This window comes from Anastrepha obliqua, chromosome 1 (assembly GCF_027943255.1).
Source record: "Anastrepha obliqua isolate idAnaObli1 chromosome 1, idAnaObli1_1.0, whole genome shotgun sequence".
Classification (NCBI taxonomy): Eukaryota; Metazoa; Arthropoda; class Insecta; order Diptera; family Tephritidae; genus Anastrepha; species Anastrepha obliqua.
The window spans coordinates 114,766,419-114,787,529 of record NC_072892.1 but is presented as its reverse complement, the minus strand read 5'-3'; the positions used below and the strand labels follow the sequence as shown (position 1 = coordinate 114,787,529).

The following is a 21,111-nucleotide window of genomic DNA, read 5'->3' as shown; positions in this document are numbered from 1 at the left end:
TGATGAAACCTGGATTCATCATTGCACACCAGAAACTAAGCAACAATCAAAACAATGGATTTCTCCCGGTGAATCTGCTCCAAAGAAGGCGAAGACAGTCCCATCGGCCGGAAAAGACATGGCGACAATTGTTTGGGATGCGAAAGGCGTCATTCTCATGGATTTTTGAGAAAAAGGAAGAACGATCACTGGACAATACTACAATGAGTTGTTGGTGCGCTTTCACACACGGCCGCATTTGGTGAAAAGGAAGGTGCTGTTGTTTTTATATGCTATCCGTTATCAACGCATGTTTTTGTAGCTTGCTGTACATCCCAATTGTGATTTCATACCCAAATTGTTTATAAATACGCCAACACTATTTACATCAAAATTGTAAACTAGTCTGTAAGGGTAAATGTATAATCATAGACTCAAATAAAAATTAAAAATAAATAAATAAATAAATTGTTTCAACTGTGTCAACTGGTGGACCAAGGAAATGAGAAATAATAAATAGTTTAAAAAAATTAAAAAACACGCTTTTATTGCTAATCGAACTAAGAAGTAGAAAATAAATTTTAATGACAAAGAGACCTATAATGAAGTAATAGCAAATCGAACGATCAGTCATAGTCAACTACCTCAGAACAGAATTATAACAAAAATTAAGATACAAATAGAATATGTACAGAAGGTTATGAAAGTGAAGCAAAATGCATCCCACGCTTTTAACTCTAATTTGAATTGTTCTATTTGTATCTTAATTTTTGTTATAATTCTGTTCTGAACTAAAAGTGTGTTAAAAACGCAGAGTTGGATCAGGCCGGCAGCCGCTATTTTCTGAGTTGGAAGATTGCATCTGGTAATGGATTGCAGGAATGAGAGCAATGGCTGATATTCAAAAATTTGCCCTTGAAACAGCAATTGAATTTGATATATCCACGGAGAAGAATTTAAAGCATCGTCACACTGATTGGAGAACATCCTTAAACGTTATGAACTGTCTTTAGGGAGATCAACAACATTGTTTTAGCTGGAAGACAATGAAGTTGTTAAGCGTGCACTTGCGTCTAAGCTTTTTTGTTGATGGCATCGATTTTTCGAAATACCAACTCTCCAACATGATTGCTATGGATGAGACTGCGGTATTCCTAGGCCAGGGAGCTCAAACGACAGTTCACCACAGGGCTTCTTCGTTAATTTACGTTCCTTCTACCGGTTACGATAGTGCACGTGTTACCTGTAGTTTGGCGATTCGCCTAGATGGCAAGAAAGCCATTTTTAATCACTAAAAGTATTAAAGACCGGATTCAACGTGTTTCAGGAATTTATGTCATTGGAAGTGAAAAAGCCTGGTGCACCCAAGCAGTTATAAAAAAGTGGGTTGATTTTATGCTGCCACCACTGTTGAGGGGTCAGAATGGCTAGAAAAGGCTAGTTTCGGATTCAACCAGTACTCACCGCGCTAAAGACATGAAAAGCTTTCTTGCTGAGAGGAAGATTGATCAAATAATGATTCCGGCAGGAATGACTGGTTACCTCCATAGACTTGACATTGCAATAAACAAGCCATTCAAGGATCACCAATGAAAATCTTGAAAACAGAATGGTGAGAAATCATCGAGGTAGTTTTGTAAAACCAGGCTTATAAGAAGTTGTGAATTGGGTAAAAAATGTATGGGACAAAATAACTGATAGTGATGCTTCCAATGCACTACGAACAGGCTACATAGACAAGAAGTATTCATTTAACGATAGCTATAACGCAAGATATGAGATTTTCGGACCAATGATTCAACTGAAAATGGATTTAGAAGAAAATCAGAATGTAATTCAGAATTTTATTTATGACGAAATTCCAGAAAAAGATGACCTGACGGTATTCTGTGTAAAATAAATATTAAATAAAAATATATAAATATACTTTTGTTTCCCCCCTCCCCCAAAATAAGCCTTAGCGCGTATTTTGGGCCAAAAAACAAAGTAAGACAGTGTCTTATTTTCGGAAAAAGACAGTAGTAAACCAATGGCGACTATAACTTGAAATGTAACTCAAATACCAATAAATGTACTACAAGTATATCCACAAAAACAGAAATTCCAATCGACAAGCCCGCGAAGTTAAAAGTGGTAAGTCATCTTTCAATTTGAAATCTGTAATGTGAGTTTTGTTAGTAATGGTTAATGATGAAATTTTTAGGCAAATTTGTTTGGTGTATGCTGAGTCGTTAATTTTCTGCACATACATAGAAGCCAATAGCCAACTAGCCAGCCTTTATTTATTACGCTAGCGCGTAAGTAAAATTCATGCCATCACTAAACCTGAGAGACTAAAATCTCTGCCAACATTGAAACACAAACGTGAGATTTTTCCTGCAGTAAAAAGAGGAACTCCTCAGCAAATATCCTAGTGCATAACTGGTATTTGATGAAAAAAAACTCACTAATTCAAAAATGAGTAGAATTATTGAAAAATGTGTAATTAGAGTTGCAAACAAAACAAATATTTTTCCATTAAATAGGAATGATTGAAATATTGCAGATGCGCGAAATAAGAATTAGACGAATATACAAGGTGAATTCCAAAATAAACAAGACTGAGCTAAAATAGAAACGAGAGGAGCGTTGTTCTGATCCCTTCGAGTTTATTTATTCAAAATAGTCCCGTCTGGCCTCGATACACTGCTTTACGTGATTTAAAAACTTTTCGAAAGAGTGTTTCAGGTCACTGACCAGAATCAGGAATGTCCTTCAGGATGTCGGTACAAGCCTTTTGGATGGACTCTACGAACGCAAAACGTTTTCCTTTTATAGTCTAATTCGATTTTCCGAATAATTAGAATACGGTGAATACGATGAGTGATTGGAGCTTAAAATTCGATTTATAGTCAAAAAATCAGTGACAAGAGTGGATCGATGAAATTCTGCACTATCATGCAATAAGCGCCAGCTTCTTCGCGGTATTTAGGGCGAATTCGGCGAATGCGATGCCACAAATGTATCAAAATGCCCAGATAGAAAATTGCATTGACCCATTGACACGAACTCTTTATGGACAATTCCATTGGAATCGTAAAAACAAATGAGCATAGACTTGATTTTTGACTTCTTCAAACGCGAGACGTTTAGTTTCAGGTTCATGTTAGTAACATCAAATTTCATTACCAGTTAAAATGTTGTAAAGGAAGTTCTCGTCTTTTCTCGCCTCTTTAATGAGGTCTTTCGAATGTTGAATTCTGAGCAAGTTTTGGTCCTCAGTTAACTTGTGTGGAATGAAACGTGCACAGACCTTTCGTAAGCCCAAATGATCAGTTAAAATGCGATAAATCGATGTTTTGGAGGTATTCAACTCTGATTCCATGAATTTCAATGATGATGTCAGTTCATTTTCGATAAATTTACGAACAATTTCGATGGAGTTTTCGGTGATTACTGATTTTGGGCGACCCGTCCTTTCATTGTCATTTATGTCCTCACAACCATCTCTCAAACGTGTAAACCACTCATAAATTCTTGCACGAGATAAACAATCAACGCCATAAACTTGTTTCTTCAATTCAAATGTTTCGGTAAAAGTTTTACCGATTTTAAAACAAAATCTGATATCAGCTCTTTGTTAGAAACTCATTTTTGTACCGATGACACAAACATACTGACACTTTAGACGCAATAACTTCGCTTCCACTGAACCGAATGCCAACAAGCTTTCACTGGAAGTCAGCTAGGGCTGTAACTTCCAGTGCACTAACTCATTAAAAAGATGGCGCCATCAAAAACATTTTTATGACGCCAGTCCCGTTTATTTTAGACTTCAACTTGTAAATGTCGATGGAACTAAACTACTGCTTATTTTGTCCATTATGAACTAGTTCAGTAACTGGTATGATACTGATTAATATTTAAATTTAATTAAAAATACTACCTCAGTAGCAAAGCAAACTGGTCGTAAAGCGGTAAACTACTACATAGGTTTGTCGGCAGTGATGTGTGAGTGTACAAATGTGTGTATGTATATGCAATCAATAACAGTCGTATATACATATGAATATATACATTGGAGTATTTAACCCATAATTTACATACATTTAATTTGACATTCGGTGTATGAATTTCGCAATCATTGCGTAATAACTCAATTATTACTTGGAGCGAGTTATCTATAACCAGTTTGGTCGGAACTTGGAAATTACACCTCCCCAATGGCCCAATGTAATAACATAATTGGCAATTAGCACCTAGAACTGCCGTTAAAAGCCAAGAATTGTCCCTCCCAAAGCACTCCGCAATATATGCTCATAGTTATTTGGGGAAATTATGAAGCTCATACAAGCCACTCAAACACTTTCAACCTGCGCTGAAATGCGAGTGGTTTGGGCTATAATTAGACACCTCAGAATTAGTTGCATTCCCATATGAGCCACAACATTAACAAATCAATTGCTAATCATTTTTCGTTATGGTGGGGTAATGAGAAACCATTCAGCGTTTTTGCTGGCGTAACTTTCACCTTCGCTTATTCTTATTTTACTATAACTATTTTGAGATTGGATAAGTATTTCCTCCATAACCACGTTTTGGATATCCGTCACCAGGTCGCGGTTATTAGTCCTACAAAATATTGTTCTGGTTTTGATAGCTTCTATGAGCCGTTGTCTTTTTTTGCAGAATTCTCGAGAGCTTTTCCAACTTTCAAACTCTTCCCACTCTCAACTTAATTTATCTCATTCAAATAAAGTAAACAAAAAATAAAGTTAAAAAGGAAACGAAAAATATTTTTATATACCTAAAAAATATTTTTTAATTAAGCAAATTGTACCTAATTACGCTTCTCGAAATACTTCGACGATAAAGCCACCTGACAGCAGCAGCTCCTGCAAATACTATCCCGATGAAGTATACGGATAATACTCTCCGAAAAGTTTTCTACCTATGAGCTGTAAAGTGAATATGCATATTGTCGATACATAAGAAAGTTGAAACCTAATTCGCAAGATATCAGAAATATCAGATAAAAACGTGTTGCCTTTCGATGAAGCTGCAATCAAAGTTCGTTCAGCTAACTCATAACCCTCCAAGGGTAAACTGCGAGTGCTCACGGGTCACTGCAGATTGCGTAGTCAGCTGCACATGTTTGGGATATGGTCCACTGACTCGCGTCGTTCCTACACTTGCACTTTACAGTCCGCCCCTAAACCCATCTTTTTAATATGACTAAGGAAGGGTTTCGATGAAGGAAAAGTGATCTCATTTGAGAGCGTGCAATCGTTGTGCCGCAGTTGTACATATAACTAAAAGCAACACAAATCGTAACCCTACCTCAGCAAAAGCTCCGAATGCTCCCCATGCAGTTCTTTGGATTGCGCAACCATATGCATATGGTCCACTGACTCCTGACGTTTCTGTGATGAGTCCTCAGAAACTCCAGGTCAGCTTCTGCTCGAATGTGATGCTGTAGCGCGCGAAAGGATGAGGAAACTCGGCCGGATACGGTCGGAGAAGAGCACATACGCTCAATCTGACTCTATCTTAGGTTTATTGAGGTAACTAGGTTTGGATAAGTTACAGTTATGATTAGAGGACTCAAAAGACCATGAGGTCGAAGTGCAAGCTCAGTTTCAATCATGCATTCATCAAAGCCTCAATTCTGAGATATACAACTCTATAAAACTAAGTAAGCCGCCGTGATTTCCAATTAATCAGCGTATGTAACTTTAAAATATTTTAATAATTTTTGAGCCGGTGCAAATAAGCATATGAGTTAAAATGAATCCCTCTACATTTGGATAAAAGTCGGTATTATTTTTTTTATCAGAATTATAAGATTTATTAAATTTTGCGACTGCCATCAAAATATTTCGTAAAAATATTAAGATTTTTATGTGAAAAAAATTGTTGATGCTGTTTCTGAACTTTTTTTTGGAAGACGGACTTGCCAAATCTTGGGCAATTGAGATTTTTAAGGTATTATTGGATAGGTATTTTTCACTTTTCATTTCTTAAAAAACGAATCAATTAACGTTTTGATTTTTTCGCTAAAACCAACGGTTGAATTAAAGCATGGACTGAGGATTGTTTATCTCGCCTTTTTCCTGTATTTTTAAGCAGATCTTTTAAGCCTAAACTTTTCTTTTATCCTTTGTAATTTTTTTGGGATATTTAGTTAATTTTCAAAACTAATTTTATACACAAAAAACTTGACTTTGGGAGGTGTTTTCGAATCGATCCAGCTCATGTGAATCGTAGTAATCCCCCTAAATATTTTGGCGAAAGTCCTTAAATATAACAAATTTCATAGCAGCTTTGCTTGGTGAGGCTCCCTACTGTGCATACATTGACAAATTCGTATTCAATGTTTTTGTTTTATTAACTCCCAATCTTAAAGTACTCAAAAAAATTCTATTTCTCTTTACTTCTGCACATACATACATAATAAGATCTGTGTATGTGTAGTTAGCACTCACCTGCCGTACATCCACATTCACCCGAATGCGCTTGCTGCGTTGTTGGTAAAAGTAATCCATCTGCTGTGGTCACCGTCGCCAGCCCCGCCTGCCGTCGCTGCTGTTGACGACGCGACAATTGCAAATGCGAAACATCGCGTCGCAAACGATGCAAATCGCTCACCTGCCGCGACAATCGGTGCAATGTCTGTGTCACATCTTCGGGCATTTGCTGCTGCACCGACTTTGGTTGCTTTTCTTGCTGATTATGCAAATTACTGACGTCCAGCTGAATACGCTCAGTGCTGTCACGTTCATTATTTAGCGTTAGTTTCATGCCTGCATCGGATTGTTGTTTCTTTTGTTGATGCTGTTCTTCACATAATTGCAACCTCAACTCCAATGCATTTATTCTTTCGTCCAGTTGCCACACTGCCTTCAACCGCTGCTCGTTACGTGTATGCCGGTTAATGCTGTAAAACGCCAATACCAATGCAATGAGGCACAGCATGAAAACAAACATATTGAGAGAGAAGATAAATGCGCTGCATTTGTGGTTTTTGGGATCGGTCCAACGGTAGCATTTGTTGAACAACGTGAAAAATGTTGATGTGTACGGTGCGCTGCCCTTTGCGTCGCCTGCTGTTGCCGCTGCTGTTGCTGCTGGCGTTGATTTTGTGGTCGTTGTAGTTCGTTGTTGGTGATGATGTTGGTGGTGGTGGTGGTGCTGCTGCTGCTGCTGTGCCAACAATGTATTGCTGATACTGCCGCAGCCGCTGTTGCTTTTGTTCTTACTCTTATTATCATAGCCGTTATCAAATGACGGCAGGCGACTAGCTTGCACTGATGTTGATTTCATTGCTATTGTTGTTGCTGCTATCGGCAATTCAGCTGTTATGGTCGCTTGTGCTGCATTTGGCAGCGTTGTTTGTTGAACAGCATATAATTTGTGCGTCGCTTCCTCTGTTGGTGCGCTGCTGCTGCTGCTGTTGTCCTCTAATGTTTCATTGCTGCTCAAGGACATGTCTATCGTGGGAATTTGTTGTTGCTGTGCAGCGTGAAAAATACTGTTGGGACGTTTCATGCCAACACCCTCCTCACCGATTGCCGTATTTTCGCTTGTAGTTTCTGTTGCTACCCTTGTGGCGCCAGCTGACAGAGCTGATGCTGCTGCTGCTGGTGGTATTGTGGACTGATGCATGTTGTAATGTTGCTGTTGTGACATGGCTGTAGACACTTGTGTTGCTGTTGGTCGTTCGTTTTGCTGGCTGCTCCTGGCTGCCATCGTACCAACTCGCAGTGCCTTGTCCTTGCGCATTATTTGCTGCTGCTGTCACGTTCTGCCCTCGCTGGTTGGCTGAATGGATCACTAGCTGATACTGGCCGCTTGCCGTTTGCTGTTGGTGACGTTGCAACTGCTGTGCTTGCTATTTGCAGCTTTTAGCTTTCAGCTAGCTCACTTACTCTACGCTTGGATGTCTTTGTATGCGTTTTCTTCTGAGGTAATTGTTTAGTTTTTTTTATTTGTTTGTTTGTATTTTGATGGCAACAATCTGGTTGTGCTTTTTTGCTGCTACTGCTGCTGTCAAATCATGCAAACAAACAAAATTCACCGTCAGCAGCATAATATTACATTCCGTTTATCCTACTGTTCGGATCTCTGACGTTGTTGGCATGGAATTCCAATGTCCTTGTGGGCATGTGTCATGCAGAGGGGTCGCAATGCGCTCGTTTATTCGTGCCCTTGGCTAGCGGGTGTTGTTATTTCAGCTGCCAACGTTTCGATTGCTTTGCTTCTTGCTTTGAGTGGCTCAGGACTCTGCCACTTTTCACCAACTTTGCGAACTTTTTAAGGTTTGTTCTATGTTTCAAATTGTCTGCTTCTTATTTTTTAGTTTGTTGTTTTTGTTATTGGGATTTGAAAATATGCTCGTATTATCTACATGACCACATATTGTAAGCCAAAGTTACTGTTTCCATCACATGCATACAACCAGTGGAAGACTTTTTTCAAAGCACTTGAGCTTAACCCCTTTTATTTTATTTTTTCTGTTTCTTCAGCTTTCCCCCGGATATATACAGCAGTGGCGTTGTCGTATCAATCTAACATTTATTCTTCTTTTCCACACCTTCTGCGCAACGCAATCGCTCTTACGTCTATGTTGCGCTTTTTGGGGTTTTCAAGCCTTCAAGTACCCTCGGTTCAGGTTGATGTTCCTTTTCGTGTTCGTTACTGGTGTACGTTATGTCCTCGCTCCGCTACACTTTATGTTTTGTTCGAATAAGGCTTGTACTACTTCTTTTGTTGATTTTATTAGTTGTACTGCTTCTTCATGACGCCCAAGACAAAGAAAAGGACTTTGGTAAAAAAAGGATACAATAAAATATATTTTTTTTCTGCTGCTTGTTTTTCTCTACAAAAACTTGTTTGAGCAGTGTTCTGCTTCTTCTTCATGCGCTTCTTAGTTTCCTCGTACTAGTGTCGCGCCGCTTTTCTTGTTCTTGTTCGTACTTGTTTTTTGCTTTTATAGCGTTGCCACTTGTGTGTGCTGGTTTGACAAGTTTTTGACAGTCTACGCTACTTGCAACAACTGGTAATTGTCGTCGTTCCAACCATTTTCACAACGACCTCACTACACATTTGTTCTGCGTTTTCCGCTCTCCACGTGCCCTTCCACTCTTAGCTCAAGCCTTTGGTCTACCAAGTTAGCTGCTCTGCTTGCTTTATTGCTTTTGTTCTTGCCTTAGCCCACTTGTTTTAGCTCGGCTGTAGCAACTTTGGTATTGGTTTTTGTATTTCGTTCGTTTTTTCTGATTACTGCTCCGTATAACGAAAATTGTCCAGTTGTCATTCTATTTATACATTTTTCTAGGGAGGAGAAAAGGAAAAATAAGTTAAAATGCAATCGGCACATAAAATAAAATATAAAATCAAGTGTACAAATTTCGCAGACGATGAAAGTTCCGAGAACTTTTTTAACTTACATGCATATAACACAAGCAAGCTTTCATTCACACACGCACATATACATGCATACACTTATTTATTGCATATATACATGTGGAGGTAATAGTTAGTATGTCTCACCGAGGAGCGGCCTGGTCAGTTCACATTTATTGAAAGCCGTCGAGCGGTTGATTTGCACAACGTGCTGACTGAGCAACAACGACATGACACGTGCCACATTGTATGTATGTATGCGTAATAAACAATATACAGTTTTCAATCGAAATTTCGGAAATCATTGGCATTCTAAAGATGTTTAACAAAAAGAAGAAGAGGATATAACAAAAAGGCATCTGCGGCTATGCGAGAAATTGCAACCGCATTTCCAAATTTTCTTGTTATATAAGGGCGGAAACATAATAATACCTGTGTATTTTTATAGTGCTTAAAAGATTCAAAATAATAATAGCGTTAAAGCTTAAAGAATTAAAAAATGTAAAAAAAATTTGTGAACTAAAGAAATTCAGTGACGTTATGAGTCTAATTTAAAACCAATAATTCCATATAAGGTGCTTTTCTAGTCAAGTCTAAGTGCGCTTGATCATAAAATGAGCGGCAGATACCTGAAAAAGTATTTTCTTAACTTCTTGTTAGCGAAAGGCCATAAGGGGGCCCGGTGGTCTATAAATTTCAAACAATCTTTTTTTTGTTTATGCGATATTTCGAAAGTACAGCATCTTAGGAATATACTGTGAAATTTTCATGCGGAAATTCCCAATATTATAGCCTCTACAGTCCATTAACTAGGCAGAGAGCGGTCCGCGCACCGTCCAATTTTTCGAAAGCGTCGACTTCAGCGCCATTTTTAAAATTATTAAAATTAAAGAAATATATTTTTTTTCATTTTGGTATGTAAACAAGTTAAATAAAAAGCCTAGAAAATTTAAACATCGCTTATAATTTTTTTTATTGTAAAAAAAACTCCTGAAAATACACTCAGTTTTCGTGTTAGGTTACGTTAGCCTGGTTGGCAATAAGCCACGCATAGACATTTTATTCCCTAGCGATACCAGATGAGGACCGACCTCTATGAATACCAAAAGTAGACATCATATAGGATGTCAGCCCTTTTGGGGGATCTAAGCAGAGCTGGGAGATCCGCTTTTGAGACGTCCTCCAGATCCTCAAACAATGGGGCTCCCAGGCATTTTAAACGCGTTTTTAATAATGCCGGACAGACGAAGGTGTTTTAATGTTTCTTAAGGTATTTAATTTCCGTTAAATTTTATCTGCCAGTTAAATTCTGGTAAAGTTTATCGAAAGATGAGCTGCTAATTTGCGACAAACCAAAACAAAATTCGCAGTTTATGACAGTAAAAATGTAAAAAATATATGTTTTGCCAGTCTTGCTAGGATGCAGTTGTCTTCTGTCTATATTAAGTGTAAAACGTTCAACACTCTTAACTTCCTGCAGCTTCCAAAAGTCATTAGAACGAACCCCTCTACATTTCCCATGTGTTCCTGGCAATGTGCAGTGATGATACAAATAACTGCACTGATTGAAATCTGGACGAGGTTGATGAGGGACCTAGTTTTAGTTTTATTCATTCTAGAACCGACCGGCCTAGTTACCTCGCGAGTGGGCTCCGTGGTCTATCTGCTATTGGCCAGCCCGATCCAGACCTTGCTTGAGGATAACAAAAAGAGATTACTGCATTCTAAGCAGAATTGACTGAGTTAAGATCAGTTCTAGGCTTAGCCAGCACATTGTCGATACAATATGAGACAATATCCATAGGGCATCACTTGTCCAGCTCAACTAGAATAGCTCTGTGGAATACAAAATACTTTGAATGAAGTATTTTGAAACTGCAGAATTTTTATGACAGCTTGACTATGAGAGAAGGAAGTGAACCGCTGTGCAGCGGCAGACGAGTCCTTAACCCACAAGGCAGCTTCTCTTGCAGCTCTTAGTTTAGCTTGAAGGACACTGCAGGAGGCAGGTAGGCTTAAGTTCAACTGAGTGAAGCTGCTGTCGTTGCCATTATTTAGTCTTAAACCATCAGTGAAGATAGACACTGAGCCTGGTGCAAAGTCCTTAACGTTATCACAAACAAATGTGTGTGAAGTTCTTGTGGAAAAATTATTATCAAAGCAGAATTGTGGTGCAGTGTTGTCTATATCGCTGTGTGTTCCATATAAATTCATACAATTTTGGAATTCTCAGCTTAAATTTTAGTTATCGGGTACTCACAATAGGGTTTTTTGTACTCTTTTAATGAGTTACCTTATCCGACGTGAGGTAACTAAATCTAGGTGAAAATTTAATTGCCATTTCAAGACATCATTATAAATTACCACCGCTTAAAAGCAATATTAATCAGACATTGGAAAAAGTTCTTAAGTGTTTTGCTTGAACATTTCTTCAATCCTAAATTTAGAATTTATTTCTGAGTGTCCGAACTGGGTTGGGTCTCATGTTAGGTTGGTATACGCACCGGAATAACTAGAGTTTTGGAATAGAGTTAAGACCGCTATCCCAGCAAACAAACCCATCCAGTCTAGTAAAGGAATGTTCTACCAACCTTTAGCTTTTGCAAAGGAAAACACAATAATGTGTTGGCTAACAAGTCAAGATTGCAGGACATGAGACCACCGATAATGTATAAAGAAAAGGTGTATCAAAGAATCTGTGGTCAAAGTTGATGTAGGACTAGGGTGCTAATAATTGAGTGGACATGCTCAGAGCGTATTAAACACAGTTTGGACGCTTGAGCAACACCCTAAATATGTTATGCTATCTGCTTTTAAATCATAGATACAATTTTCAATTACCTACTACATTATTATGCAGCCGAAATAGACTGCGCACCTAGTGCAAGCAGCGCAGTTGTCGCAAGTAATGCAGCCGCTGCACTAACAGTTGATTACAGTCGCCCACATGCTGTTAATTTTTCTACGCTGCAATGTGAACACTTCCTAGTAAGCCTCATAAAGACTTAGTACTCATCAATTACACCGACTTATTAGTTACATTTTTTCGTTACTGACCTCTCAACTGATACGAATGCCTTTGTTCCATGGAACGAAATAATTATCCGTTTTTTTATCGGTGGGCCGCACAGCTACTCAAGCTCGCTTGCAGTCGCCATAATAAATTAAGCTTTGCATTTGAATTTGAAATTCTCTATGCGAAATATATAGTTTATATTTATTTTGCTCTTGTAAGTCTTATACATAAAATGAATGCTGTAGATTTTTTTTGTAAGAAGAAAAAATTATAAACTTGCACTTTATTATATTAAAATTCAATGGGCTATAAACTGTGTAAAAAAAATCTTAATAGAAACTCGCCTGAAAAAGTTTGAAATTTTGATGAAAATTTTTAAAAGTTTATTTTAATTCGTACAAAGTTTGAAGCAATGATTAATATGGTTTTTGTAGTAGAATTAAGTTTAAATAAGGAACAAATAAATTGTCAAAACTTGTCAGCAAGTCTCTGTGCCTTTAGTTGTATCTAATACTTGTTACGCATCCATAACTTTTAACCATAACTTTTGTGTGTGAAATCAGTTTTTATTGATTTCAAAGACAAAACTGTTCAAAAATTATTACAATTTTAACATATATTCGCTTCAGCTCGATATGACCACTTTTTGCCTTCACTACAGTCTTCAAATAGTCAAAAAATGTATTGCATGCTTCAGGTATTTTGGCCCATTCTCGTATAATCGCTTTTTTCAGCGCTTCCATACTGGCATATTTTTTAGACCTCACCTTGCTCTCCAAAATGAACCAGATGCGAATTCGAAAGCCATTGTGTGGACGAAATGAAGTGTGGAACATGATTTTTTAACCATTCTTGGTTTACACCAGCTATATGAGACGGTGCCGAGTCCTATTGGAATGTCTATGGTCTACGACCGAAATGTTTGCGTGTCCACGGCTCTAAAGCAGCTTCTAAAACATTTTCCCGATAATAAGTTGGGAAAACCCGTTACTTGCGATGGGAAATTGCTTCGAGTGGCCATATAATACAATAAAACTTATAAAATAAAAATATGTAAAGACTAAATATCAATTTGTTTGATAAAATGCGTAATGAGTACGGTACTTGCTGGATGCTGCCCCAAATGCGTTGCTTGAATACGAAACTGTCTGCGATACAGCTAAATTAGGGCTTTGCTTCTAGCGGTACATGCATGGCTAATTTTTTTTAATTTAAATATACTAATTTTCGGTAAATTCAAAAGAGATACTATATTTTTGTACTAATACTGTACACTAATATTAAAATGCCCAGTTAAAACTTTTATTTGTTTCTTATTCTTCTCCTTCACTGCTCAAAATGTCTCGATTCAGAATATAGATAGATAATAGGCAGATTTATTTTCTCATCGACGTATCTAAAATAGAGCAACCCACAATAGTCGGCAAGACCATATCTTTCGCAAAAGTTTACTAAGAGTGCTTCGATCTGACTGAAATTTCATTATACTAAACTTTGGTCATGCAGAATTCAAGTACACTAAAAAATTTGTACTTTGAAAGTCAGATCTATTGACATTCTTTATTTCTCAGAAAATAAAAAGAAACCTTCCAAAAATCCTACCCCTTAGGTTCTAGAATACATTAACCACGAATTTTATATCAAATTTAAATGTTGATAGTTTTCAGATGTCAAGTCAATTGTCATTTCATCTAAGAATAAAAAATAAATTTCGATAACATGACGCGACTTATGTTTTAGAACTGATGACGAATTTTATGTGAAATTTTTATTTTAATAGTTCCCTGCCGCAAAATGGGGGAAGCTTTCGCTTATCTGCACGATGGTCATCGCAAAAGCTCATATTTGGTATATTCTTTTACGAGTCTGGTTTACAAAATTTAGTCAGAACTCACAGGAAGTCGTTTCTTTACTCAAAAACCCTGTATCTGGAAGCACTTTTGGAAGAGTTACTCTTCCTAGTCAGAATTTATAAAATTTTAACCGAAGTCTATCTCCTGGCAAGCTCATGGCAAGTGTCAAGCAATCAGCTGTTTTGCATTTGTCGTAGATATGTGTTTGTATATATTCTTTACTATGTGAAAATTGTAAAGCGTTTTTCAGTAAGAGCGCTTCAACTTTTTTTTTTAATAAAACACAAACGGTTTAACTTTTTTAACTAATTTCTTGCTTTCTGCCCAGTAACGCATATTTTGCTTGTTGACAAAGCCATTGAGCCAAAAGTGAGCTTCATCACTGAAGATGATTTTTTGGAAAAAATCTGGATCATTTTCGAGTTGATCTGCAGCCAAATTTACGAATCGACGTCGCTTCAAATGGTCAAACGGCTTCAGTTCTTGTGTCAGCTTGATCTTGTACGGATGTAGGCCCAGATCTTTTCGCAAAATTCGCCACAATGACGACCCAGAAAGGCCCAATTGTTGAGAACGTCGTGTGAGCGACACATTTGCGTCTTCTTGAACTGAAGCCCTGGCGGCAGCAATATTTTCAACACTTCGTGCACTTCTTGCTCTCACTGGCACCGGAGCATTATGTAGCGAAAACGTAGATACAAATATTTTCACTAGACGGTCGATTGTCGAACGGGATGGCTTGTTAAATGGACCGTGAAATGGCCGTAATGCTCTTAAAGTAGCAGCAACAGAACGATTATTTTCATAAAAAATTTGCACGATTTGCAATCTTTGCTCAAGTGTGTTCGATGATGAAATGTATGCTAATGAAGTTTACAAATGACAAGCGAAAAATAAAAAATATTGCGTCGTTCGCCCTCCCTATTGAAGCGCACCTATTGAAAAACGCCTTACAATGACCAAATTTACTGATTGGCTTCATCAATAAATTTGAGCCTCGACTCAGATAGTAACTCACTATGATTTCGTTGAAGAATGAAGTCCAAAAAAGGTTCAGAGTACACAGAAAAGAAAAGTTTAACACTTTACGTTAAAACAACGTGTGAGAAACGTGATCCTTCTTCCATGCCAAAAATTAGAACCTCGTTTCAAACACATGACAACGTTTCCTGGCCGAAAGTGAGCAACTCGTATCAAATAGGAGATTGTTTTTAGGCACGAGAAAAGCTTTCATCAAAAGTGGCACACACCATCGTCGCTCGATTCATAAGGTAAGCGATTAATCAGGATTAAATAAAAGGAGTAGCACAAAAAATGGGACCAAGAGAACAATAGGCGGAGCCAAGAAGAAAACGATTACAAATTTCCGAAACATTTCACTCATTTCACACGTACCCGCTCATTTCACACGTATTTTTACGCTCATCCAATCAGTCGTTATTTAGATGGCAACGAAGTAACGTTAGTAGCAATCAAGCTGAGTTTTTCCTATATCACCAACACAACCTCAGTTTTTTCCCAATTGTAAACAACACACTGCCATAACATTTATTGTGTCAGCAAATCAGCTGATTCCTTCTCATTCTCTGAGAGCCTATGAATAGTTTAATGTTGGCCACAGCTTTGCGTTTTGTACATCGTGGGCTCAGGAACCACGGCGACTACTTAAGTCACGGAATAAGTACCACAACTTCCTGCTTCATCAAAAAAACCTTTTAAAATATAGGGTTTTTCAGTAAGAGCGCTTCAACTTTTGAACTTTTTTGAATAAAACACAAACGGTTTGACTTTTTTAACTAATTTTTTTTTATTATCGAGTTTGAACATATACATTTAAGTATGAAATTCGATTTCTTTTGCATGACCACCGCGTGCACGTTTTACGAAGTCCAATCGTTGAACCCAATTTTCGACCACTCTTTTGCATAAATCGGCCGAAATTCCAGCAATTTCGCGTTCAATATTGTTTCTGAGCTCACAAATCGTCGCCGGCTTGTTACTGTAGACCAATGACTTCACATAACCCCAAAACGGGACGGCTTGTTAAATGGACCGTAAAATGGCCGTAATGCTCTTAAAGTAGCAGCAACAGAACGATTATTTTCATAAAAAATTTGCACGATTTGCAATCGTTGCTCAAGTGTGTAGCGTTCCATGATGATATGTATACTAATGAAGTTTACAAATGACAAGCGAAAAATAAAAAATTTTGCGTCGTTCGCCCTCCCTATCGGAAAAAAGTTGAGGCGCACCTATTGAATAACCCTATATTATGCAATAATTAGAGGGCCATTGCGTGCGGCGAAATGATTTCAATTCAGAATGATTCATATGCCAAAACCTCCCACGCTTTTTTGCATTATCACGTAAAATTTGTTGCGGTCTAATGAAGTTTTAATTCGAAAGAAAATGGGAAAAACCTTTGAATTGCATATTTAATGTATAGTTCCCTCAAGACAATGCCGTTGTGATCGTTTTTTTTTTATTAGGAAAATCATTAGTTATTTTACTTTCTTTAAGCTTATGGTTCGTTTACAATTATCTGAGGAAAACCCTAGTGAAATTTTGCGGGAAGTAATTATTTTAAATATTTTAGCCCTCCAGCTATATCACACTTTTCTCAGACCTAAAAATGGTCAAAAATATCATTTGGTGAGAGGATTAATGAGTCAAATTGTTCAACAGAAATATTTTTCATGAAGTTTCAAGAATGCAAACTAAGTATTTCACTCTGATATATGCACATTTCACAGTTTTTTCTCTTTAAAAAGTTTTTTTAATAATCTAAAACCATACATAAATCTTTATGTATCGAGCACTTTCAGTCTGAGTTGGAATCAATGCGCTGTGTCTCACGGCGTAATGTGTAATTAAACAATCACAATACATACAAACACTCGCATAAAATGCGTATGCGATGTATAATAAGTATGTTAAAACAATGTATGCAGACAGGCTGATAAAATGTGATTCACAATATCTTAATAAAAATAATGAACTGCTAAAATTTTATTTTGCGCAAAAAACATAAAAAATATATGTTTGTGTATTTCCCCGGAATGAGTGCGAAAACTACATGAATGCATGCACACATACGTACGTACATACATTAGAGCTAATACCAATGCTTATCTACATACATACATACATATATTAATTTTTTATTGTATCTTACTAAAAAATTGTGAAATCTTGCAACTCTTGGCAGTCTGGCCACAAGTAGTGCGCTCAGTTGAATTTTTACTATCGACCGGTTTGCATCGCATGGGTATTAGTAAATAGTAGCACGCGAGTTTATATTTGTGAGAAAATTTAATTCAAATTAAATATAAAACCTAAAAGTAAGCAATAAAGACCAAATGACAATCATTTTCGTAGCCTAACAGCTGTACGCATTTTACATTGGGTTTTCCAGTTTTTCAGTTCAAGTTCAAGGTATGATAAAGTGATGCTGCATTATGTTCTGTGTATGTGTGAATGAACATATATATATGCGTACAATCTGATATTTATGTATGCATGTACAATAGAGTGGGTAAATGTGTATGAAACGATTTTTCCCGGCATCGTTCCCAGCAAAATCGGTTTATATACATATAAACTTGTAAGAAAAAAGTTCATTGGAGCATAACTTTAAAGTCAATTACGATTTGTGGTTTGTGGTTTTTTGTACGTTTTAGTTGTATTCTATTTACATATAAAAATATTAACAACTGTATTAAATTTGCTTTATCGCGTCATCCTGGGATCCTTTAAATAAAAGATATAAATATTCAAACATAAGCTTTTCACAAAAAATAATGAAGTACAAATTCGTTAAAAAAAACACTCATAACATTTTGATCCATAAAACCCTTCATATTATATTAACTTCAAGTTAATTATGTTTTGCTTTTTTTTTTTTTTTTGAGGGCTCGACTTGACTTTAGAGTTATACTCTAGTGCGCGTTTTTCTTACAATTGTATGTAGCGGCCAATTTTGCTAAGCTTGATTTTGAAAAAAAAAAAAATGGTCCACTCTAATGTATACTCGTATGTATGTATATATGTACGCCTTTAATTATTCAAATTTATATTTGCTTAAGTTCTACAGAAATTATCATTCATCATGCAAATATAATTGGGAACTCAAATGATTTTTTTTCTAAGAAAACAGTTTAAAACTACAAAATGCCAGCGAATTTCCAAGCCCCATGAAAGAGATTAGTATTAACGTCTTGTGCGAACTTGCACTAAAAAATCTGTATATTCTAAAAAGGTTTTGTGTATATTCTAAAAAGTTGTATATTCCATTTTCTAAAACAAAGCTTTAAAACCAATATAATCGAAATACTATCGTAAAGAAAACGAGATTTATATAGAAGGTGGTAGTGCATATTTCCACTAAAATTCGTGAAATGTGCCAAAGACATTTTAAGATCAAAAATTCTTCTGGCTCAGATACAAGAGGTGGGCCAGTCTAGCTCGTATTTCAGTGAACTCTTCAATTAATAAATTAGTGATTCAAATTTTGCTTGCAAAAAAAATGTGACCAGTTTTCTCCTTTTTTTTCTTTCTAAATGCTCATTATTATTTTTATAAAAGTTTAGTTCTTTTTATGACAAAAAACTATAAATTACTCAATTACTCACAGCTTCATGGTTTTTTCATAGTCTGAGTTTCTAGAAAAATTCTTGGTATGCAGTTTTATAGCTGATTAAATTTTGGGATAACAAAGTGCAGTTTTGAAAGTGCTGAAGTATTTTTTAAAACTTGTTAGCTTAAGGTGGTATAAAAAAATACTTTGTACATACGTACATACATATTTATTTCTCCGAAAGGGCAACACTCAAATGCTACTGCCGTGAATTTAAATTTGTTTACTGCTTTAGAAAGCGGCAAGTTCGCATAGGTCCCAGAAAGTTAGTATGTAACACGTTGTTGCCACCTGTTTGTACTTGACAAAAAATAATATGCTAAGAAATAGGCACTACAGCAAGAATAGCAAGGCATTTACTTTCAAAAAAACCACTCAAAACAAAAACTTTTTATAGTGTTACCACCTGAAATTTATTACACACAAATTTCAAAAAAACTTACAAATTTCATTGAGCAAGACTACTTCTCTTATGACATTTTAATTTCCATAAATAAATAAAAATATATATGTAGCTCATTTTAGCACAAATTTCACGATCTAAAAACCGTAGGCAATTAATTTTAAGAAAGATTTCTTTAAAAAATTGTTTTTTATAGCACTGCCACCTGAAATGATTGCAAAAATAGTAACTTATCAAACAAGTCACTTGAATATTGGGTACATTTTTGTTTTTTTTTCCTTGTTCACTCCTCTCGGGAGCATAGTGCGTCGACAAGACTCAGTCTTGCGTTGGTTTCGTTAATCTGTGTTGATTTCTGACAGGGTAGGTGATTAGCCTGCTGCTACCAGTCCTAAGTAGTGGTAATGCCCACCTGTCGTTGCTTAGGAATAACGCCTTCTTACTTCTTGGAGCGCAGTCTGTGTTTCACATTTTTCTGGCAGAAGGATCGCACAGATGGTTGAGGACTTCGCTAAATTTCGTGTGACTGCGCTACTACCGCGATCGCCATTGATGCAATGTGTAACTGAGTGTTTTTCTGTTTTTTCTTGTTTTGGCAGCCACAATGAAAATAATGCGCAGACCATTGTGCGAGAGTAAGGATGGAAAGGATAGGTTTTTGGGGTTGATGAATGGAATTGGAGGATTTTTTTTTGTTTAGAAACAGGGAAAGTAGGGAAATTTGGAAAAGTGCGAGGGCCGTCTTTTACATGCGATTTAACCAATAGGAAATATTGAAAATATACGGCATTTTGACCAGTTTTAATTTTCACAAATAAAAAAAATGTATAGGTACCTTTAGAACAAATATCACATACATGTATCAAAGTTTAAAACTTTCTACAAAATTTATAAAAGTTTCAAGTTTTTCAGGTTTTATCGAAATTTAAAGCGTTTTACTCAGAATTAAAATCAATGGGTACGCAGTTTTATAGGTTATTAAATTTTAGTAAAATAAAGTGCAAGTTTGAAGTTACTAAAAAGTTACGTTGCTTTTTTACAATTTTTTCTAATGTCTTGAATACACAACACTTATAACATTTTACTATTTTATGTTGTCAGCATTTTTTATTTACATTTTATAAAAATTCTAAGTAAAAACCGTGAAATTGTGATGAAAATTTCGTGAAATTTTTCTAATTTTATTAAGTGTGAAATTTGAATTTATATGGTTTTTGCTAGACAATAAATTAAACTTTTATGTACTACCGTTTTGTTTGGGACTGTATTAGTTTAGCATTTTCTGTCATCAAATAAAAATTATTTCATCCCGATCCTGCCTATTTAATTTTTTTTAACTCTTCTTCTTCTTAATTGGCGCTATAACCGCTTACGCGATTTTGGCCGAGTTAAACAAAGCGCGCCAGTCGTTTCTTTCTCGTGCTAACCGGCGCCAGTTGGACACACCAAGTGAACCCAAGTCCTTCTCCACCTGATCTTTCCAACGCAGTGGAGGCCGCCCTCTTCCTCTGCTACCACCAGCTGGTACCGCATCGAATACTTTCAAAGCCGGAGCGTTTGTATCCATTCGGACGACATGACCCAGCCAACGTAGCCGCTGGATCTTTATTCGCTGCGCTATGTCTATGTCGTCGTAAAGCTCATACAGCTCATCGTTCCATCGTCTGCGATATTCGCCGTTGCCAACGTGCAAAGGTCCAAAAATCTTACGCAGAATCTTTCTCTCGAACACTCCAAGCGTTGCTTCATCGGATGTTGTCATCGTCCAAGCTTCTGCGCCATACGTTAGGACGGGCATGATGAGAGTCTTGTAGAGTGTTAGTTTTGTTCGTCGAGAGAG

General features: G+C 36.7%; 2 protein-coding genes across 3 annotated transcripts in view; one reads left to right on the top strand and one right to left on the bottom strand.

Annotated features, from left to right (window-relative positions):
- LOC129236756 (uncharacterized) overlaps positions 1 to 21,111 on the bottom strand; it is a 137,030-nt gene that overhangs the window by 66,812 nt on the left and 49,107 nt on the right. The window contains exon 2 of the mRNA XM_054870956.1: positions 6,444 to 9,291. Coding sequence (XP_054726931.1) covers positions 6,444 to 7,740 — 1,297 coding nt within the window. The 5' untranslated portion in view covers positions 7,741 to 9,291. The remainder of the gene's footprint in view (positions 1 to 6,443; positions 9,292 to 21,111) is intronic.
- Positions 17,483 to 21,111, top strand: part of LOC129235733 (caspase-3-like) — a 65,803-nt gene continuing 62,174 nt past the window's right edge. The window contains exon 1 of one of the 2 annotated variants that reach the window (XM_054869742.1): positions 17,483 to 17,573. The gene's annotated coding sequence lies outside the window, so the exon portion shown is untranslated. Of the gene's footprint in view, positions 17,668 to 21,111 lie in introns of both variants that reach the window. The other variant, XM_054869741.1, reaches the window with a different exon arrangement.